The 6,918-nt window shown below is 38.1% G+C and overlaps 1 protein-coding gene across 1 annotated transcript in view; it reads left to right on the forward strand.

Annotated features, from left to right (window-relative positions):
* The first annotated feature begins 356 nt into the window (after window positions 1–356).
* OCIAD2 (OCIA domain containing 2) overlaps window positions 357–6,918 on the forward strand; it is a 10,667-nt gene continuing 4,105 nt past the window's right edge. The window contains exons 1-2 of the mRNA XM_012724024.1: window positions 357–458; window positions 4,918–5,038. Coding sequence (XP_012579478.1) covers window positions 393–458; window positions 4,918–5,038 — 187 coding nt within the window. The 5' untranslated portion in view covers window positions 357–392. The remainder of the gene's footprint in view (window positions 459–4,917; window positions 5,039–6,918) is intronic.

Here is a 6,918-nt window from a genome sequence, read left to right on the forward strand (position 1 = left end):
GTACTCCCTGACCTGGCACATAATAGATGCTCAGTAAGTATTTGTGTAGTTAATGACCTTGTAATGAATTGAAACTTGTTTAGAACATAATGTATAGGTTAAAATAACTATGCATAGTGTGACATTTTTATTCCACTCTAAATCTGAAATGACATCATTAGTGAATTCTTTTGTGTGTATTGGGGGAGGAACATTAGAAAGTAAGTTTGCAGGTGGCTGCAGATTAAGACTAATAACAAAATGAAAATAAGTTTTCCAAATAAATGAGCTGATTTTACCATGCATGTAATATTTAATTATTCCACAGTAACTGTCTTCTGCTTCCCCCAGACATTGAGTCCAGGAGTAAGCAGAGTCCCCTCGGCTGGAAGGGAAGCAAAGCCGAAGTCATCATGGCTTCAGTGTCTACTCACGGAAACCAAGATAAAGGCCCCCACCTGCCACCACCAAGCAAGCAGGTACATTTTTAATGTGGAGCCCTGCCACCTAGAAAGGACCATCATACAAGCCTTTCTTTACAGCTCATCTTGGTCATCTTTTTACAGTCTGACACTTTGTTGGATTAGTTCAGAGAAAAGAATGGGAAAGGATACTATTTTAGGGTATCTTGAAAAGGATCCCTCACAATTTTCATTTGCAAAAATGTTTCTTTATCCTTCCCTGTTTAGACTCCAACTTGACTCTTAAATAGGATGTCAGTGAGTAGAGTGGCGAAACGTCTTAGTTGAATTAAACAGAATGGTTTTTACATTTGCGTTACTGAGGCTGTTATAAGTATATGTTGTTGACCTATACTATTTACCTTAGTTTTTCTGCAATCTCTCCACCTCATGCTTAGTGAAAATATCTCTTCTTGCTCCTGGGTGTGGTTTTGACAGAAATAAGGGACATCTCCCACCCTTTTTTTAATTTGTTGGCCAAAAGTTAAGAGCAGCACTCTTAACTTTTGGCCAACAAATTAAAAATCCAGTTATTAGCATAGGTCCTGCTTTTCTGTTTGCTAAGTCAGCATTATGTGTTTCAGAGACAGATAAATGAAGAAAATATAAAATTATCCAAATAATATAATAAAAAATATCAAAATATAAAATACTATGATAAGTAAATGGCGTCCATGTTCTCTGGAATCAACTTTTTCTTTTTAAAAGATTTATTTATTTATGCATACAGAACTGGGGTACAGGCCAAAGGCAGTGAGAGGATTCACCAGAGACAGAGTGTGGAGCAGAACAGGCCGATTGACGAAGTACACTGCTGAGGGGAGCAGCGGGCAAGTCAGGAGAGGTCTGCTGCAGCGTGTGGGTCAGCTCCAGGGTGGGGGATTGAACTCATGCTGCAGTGGCTTCGGAGAGCTTCATAATGCGGTGCGCCAGCAGGAGAGCCCTGGGATCAATTTTTTAAGATAAAAGTAGTTTATGGAGGAGGAGATATTTAAGAAGGAGAGTTTAAGAGCAACTAACAGAGAAATGATATCCAGTTACAAACAGAAGAGTTTTGGACATCTCAGTTGCTTCTGTGAAATGGAGAAGCATAAAACATTTATGGCTCCATAGAAAAGGACGAGACCTTGCAGGAGTTTCAACCTGAAGTAGTGATAGTCAGGGCCTTTGACCTGGCTTATTTTTGCAGGGAAAAAGGGTGGGAGATGTCCCTTATTTCTGTCAAAACCACACCCAGGAGCAAGAAGAGATATTTTCACTAAGCATGAGGTGGAGAGATTGCAGAAAAACTAAGGTAAATAGAGAGCGAGAACAACTCCTTCTCTAGCTGTGACTCACCCTGATCATATCCTCCTTGGGCTGTAGTGGTTGTAGAAAAAGAAGAGGGAGATTGCGTCAGGGTTGCATGGAGAGCTGTGATGGCACTGTCACCAAAGGGTTCTTCCTCCTTGTCATCATGCATGTGAAGGACTCATGGGAAAGAGCTCAAGAAATGGCGAACTTCACCCACACTGACATCTGTTACAAACAAAAGTCTAACAAACTACAAACAAACAAAAAGAACAATGGCAAAATCAAAAAGGTGAACTCCAATAGCCAAAGAACAGCACCCATACAAGAAAAACACTAACAGTTGGGGACATATATAAAAGCCAGAGGACATAGATAAAAGTCACAAATAGGAAATACAAGTGTGATCTGGTAGTAAGGAACAAATTAAATAGAATTAAATTAAATAGAATTGTGTTTTTTAAAACAAATGAGCTGCTCACAGTAAGAAAGAGACTATTTGCAAATCATGTCTGATAAGGTCTAATATTTGGAATATATAAGAAGCCCTTGCAACAAAAAATAAGCAACCCATTTAAAAAGCAGATAAAAGAGCTTGATAGGTATTTCTCCAAAAAAAATTTATAAATGTCTGATAGGAAAATAAAAAGATGCTTGATGTGTTAAGTCATTAGAGAAATGTAAATCAAAACTACAGTAAAATACCATTTTACACCCACTAACATGGCATAATTAAAAACAAAGACAAAACACAAAATAATGAGTGTTGACAAGCATGTGGCAAAATTGAAACCTTCATACTTTGTTAGTGAAATTGCAATATTGAGCAGTAACTGTGGAAAACAGTTGGGAAGTTCCTTAATAGGTTAAACATAGAATTACCATATGGCCCACTAGAATTGAAAACAGGTGTTCTGACAAAAAGCTCGGAGCTGCTCTACCCACAATAGTGAAAGGTAGAAACAATCCAAGTACTCATCATGCTCGTCTGAGGGTGAATGGATAAAAAAAGAGGTGTGTTCAAAATGGAACATTACAAAGCCATAAAAAGTAATTCCCATTCATGCTGCAACATGGATGAACCTTGAAAATGTTATGTAAAGGAAAAGAAGCCAGACACAAAGGTCACATGTTATATGATATCACTTATACAAAATACCCAGAATAAGCAAAACCATCCAGAGGGAAGCAGTTTACTGGTTGCTGAGGGACTAGGGGAAAAGGGGAGTACAGACAGACTCCTTAATGGGTATGAAGTTCCCTTTTGGGATGATGAAAAAGCTCTGGTCTAGGGTAATCTCTGTACTGTGAATTGTGAGTATACTTAATGCCATGGGTTTTATACTTTAAAATAGTTAAAATGGTAATACTACATCAGATGTACTTTACCATAATAAAAAAATTAATGAACTCTTATTTAGTGAAAGATTATAACCCAGTGCAGTTGAGATATTGTCTCTACACCAAAGGAGAAGGGAAATCTGGCTAAGGAGTATGTAGAGATGCTCAAACACATTAATTATCAAAGAAATACAAGTAACATAACAAAATATTACTTTATACCTATTAGACCATCAACATCAAGAAAATAGAGTGTGCTGAAAGTTATAAAAATCTTTTTTTAGTCTAACCAGACTTTGGAAGCTTTGAGCAACATTTAGACGGCTGGAGAGAGAGTGGAGACTGGTGCAGCCATAGGGACAGCTGTCCAGCAAGACGCTGTCAAATTGGGACGTGCATGCCCTATATTTCACTTCCATATATATATATGGGTATATATATGGAAAATGTTCTCATGGACCAGTAAAAGGACAAGTTCTGTGGGGGCTTGAAGAATTATGCAGCAGTTAGAAGTATTGGACTAGATGTCTACAGCAGCAGGATGAATCTTTAAAGCATAGAGTGAATTGAAAATACTTTGAAAGGAAATTAAATGCACAGAACAGTGGCATTTACATTAAAAAGAATGTACGCACCCAAATAAATGAACTTTCGGCAAGAATATATATGAACAAAAGAGCTACACTAAACTCGCAGAGTGATGGTAATGGGAAATGTGGGTGGTGAGAGGAAAGTGTGTAAACACTTGGGATGAGAATGAGTAGTAAATGCCTTACAGCTTTCTGTAGTGGTTGGACCAGTAAAACGAAAAGAAAAGAAAGAAAAAAGATGTGAAATATATATAAATTTTAAAAATAAATAAAAATAAGCAAATTTTTAAAAATGAGTAATATATACATTCCTACAAAGAGGGAAGGTTCATGAAATATAGGAATTAGTCCAGATTGTTGTCTATCAGCATATTAAAAAAAATGTAGAATAAACTATGTCAATTACATAGAAGTTATCTTCAGATCTTTTGTAAATGTATAACAAAATAGCTCTCCATTAAGATGGCAAATTACACAGAAAAAGAAAGAACAACTCATGATGAGTTCATTGTCTAAAAATGTGCACAGTAGTATATAAATAGATAAATTGGAATACAGATTTATAAATAGATATAATACAGTGCTCTGAGTGCAATCCCAGAAGTATAACTCATGTGCTGTAGGGAAATCTCTATTCCTCCAGAAGGCAACACTGAATTGCATCTAAAGGAGACCAGGTAGGCAAAGGAAATGAGTTCACTGCAGGGATGACTTGGTCATAGGCATGGAAGCTTTCAGCAGTCATCTATCCTGCCCAGATAACTCCTTGGTCAACAAGCTGCTCCTCCAGCTAGGCTTCTTTCCTGGAATAAGTCCATCTGCATTCCCAGCTGGGAAGCTGTGGCTAAAACAGGTCTAGGCTTGGTGCTGGGGTCTGTGACAGAGACCTTCCTGCCCTCCTCCAGCGAAAAGGAAGTGGCTGCTTTTTCTTTTCTTTAAGATTTATTTTTGCACACAAGAGCAGGGGGTAGGCCAAAGGTGTTGGGGTGGGGGGCAGTAAGAGGATTCGCCAGAGACAGAGAGGGGAGCAGAACAGAAGGATCTACTGAAGTGCACTACTGAGGGGAGCAGTGGGCAGGACAGGAGAGGTCTGTGGCACAATGTGGGTCAGCCACCTGGCAGGGGATGAAACTCCCGCTGCAGTGGCTGCCAATAGCTTCAGAGTGCTGAGACTTAACCCTTTGCACCACTAGGGAGGCTTGGGAGTAGATGTTTTTCTGAAGCTTTAGCAACTCACCATGTAACTTCCCTTACAGAGCTTTCTGTTTTGTCCAAAATCGAAACTGCATATCCATAGAGGAGAGATTGCAAAGATTATCCGAGAATGCCAAGAAGAAAGTTTCTGGAAGAGAGGTAACAGCACCCCTCTTCACATTCGTTAGCACTGTATTTACTGCAATAAACTGCATAAATAACAGAATTGTGGTGATGATTAATTTTTAAGCAGAAATGTTATGTAAGAAGTCCTGAAGAACTTTGAAATCTAGGGCTGTTTAGAGTTTAAATCTATGTTGAGTTCCTTTTGCAGGCAGAGATACTATGTGATCAGGGAGTTTACCTCACTTAGTAAAAAATAAGGCACACCTAACACTTTCCTTCTGTGTTCTGCTATGAGAACATATACCAAGAGTTATTTAAAATTTTTTTCAAAGAGTAGACAGATTCCTGAATTTACTCAGTTCTAACCTTGTGGAATCAGATATAATGTCACGATCATTGATTTAGCTGAGAGACCATCACAGCGCTTCACACATAGAAAATATCTATTCAATATTTTTGGAATGAATGAAAAATGGCAGTGTTCCATTAATATTCTTCTTGCAGTGTCTCTAAAATAACCTGTCCTTCCTCTTTCTAGACCTGCCTTATATAAGACATGTATGTGAATTCTTGAGACAAGGTCTCTTCCAATTAAAAAAATATATTTGTCATTTAAAGATGTCCTAGTAGAATCCATAGATATAGTTCCAATATTTTGGAACAGTGTTCATGTAGGGGTAGTTTATTCTTTGAAGTACTCATTTTGATTCCTCAAATCATTCAAATTCAGTATCAACTGTTTGGGAAGTAACACCCTTTAGAAGTTGGTATTCACTTTGTATGATTATGATTAATATTACATTGCATTACACATAAATTACATAAATGATTATTATATAAGCTGTGATTACTGATTGTGCTTCCTGTCTTTTCTGACAACCGATGAGTAATTTAATCAAACCCTACAAGATTACCATTTCAGTAAAACCTACCATCAAGTAGATATGAATGGAAAAAATCCGTTGCTATTTGACTAGTTTAGGCTGCTAGGAAGAACTACCTCTTCACTACTGCTCTCTGTTTTGGAAGAAGTCACTTGACACTCTCTGACAGAATTAGAACCTGCTTTTACCAGACTAATTTGCCTGCTTTAAAACTCATGGGCAGAGGCCTCCCCAGTACGGTCAAGTCTCAGTGCTGTCACTGCTGCAGCCTGAGTTGTAAAGATTTGTTTATTTTTGTATGGAAGTACTGGGATACAGGCCAGAGGTGCAGGGGTGAGAGGATTCACTGGAGACAGTGGGGAGTAGAACAGACAGATCTACTGAAATATACTGCTGGGGGGGGGAACAACTGGCTAGACAGGAGAAGTCTGCTGCAGCATGTGGGTCACTTCCCTAGACAGTGATGGAATTTGTGCTGCAGAGAGCTTCATAGTGCTGCACTTAAACTCATTGTGCCACCACGGAGGGCCCCCTAAATAAATAAATCTTTAAAAGGAAAAAAATATCATAGGTAAACATCACTCACGTTTAGCATGAACATGATAATTTAGTAATCTTTGAAAAATAGACATGTCAAAATTGTAGAATAAAATACTATGAAAGAAAGAAGCAGGGAACTATATTACATACAATGTGCAGATGTTTACTTGTACTTTTTTTGAACTTTGATAAAAGATTGAAAATTTTAATGTACATTTAATGTAAAACCCCCCCAAACCCCAACATCTTCAGTTTTGACCTCCTGCCACTTCCATTACCCAGGATCAACTGTAGATAAAAATACATACAATAAGAGATTTTGAGAGAAGAGAGATCACATTCACGTAACATTTTTTTTTAAATTTATTTATTTGGCACAATGTGGGTCAGCCACCTGGCAGGGGATGAAACTCCCGCTGCTGCAGTGGCTGCCAATAGCTTCAGAGTGCTGAGACTTAACCCTTTGCACCACTAGGGAGGCTTGGGAGTAGATGTTTTTCTGAAGCTTTAGCA

The sequence above is a fragment of the Condylura cristata genome, unplaced genomic scaffold (assembly GCF_000260355.1).
Source record: "Condylura cristata isolate star-nosed mole 26May11 unplaced genomic scaffold, ConCri1.0 scaffold00012, whole genome shotgun sequence".
Classification (NCBI taxonomy): Eukaryota; Metazoa; Chordata; class Mammalia; order Eulipotyphla; family Talpidae; genus Condylura; species Condylura cristata.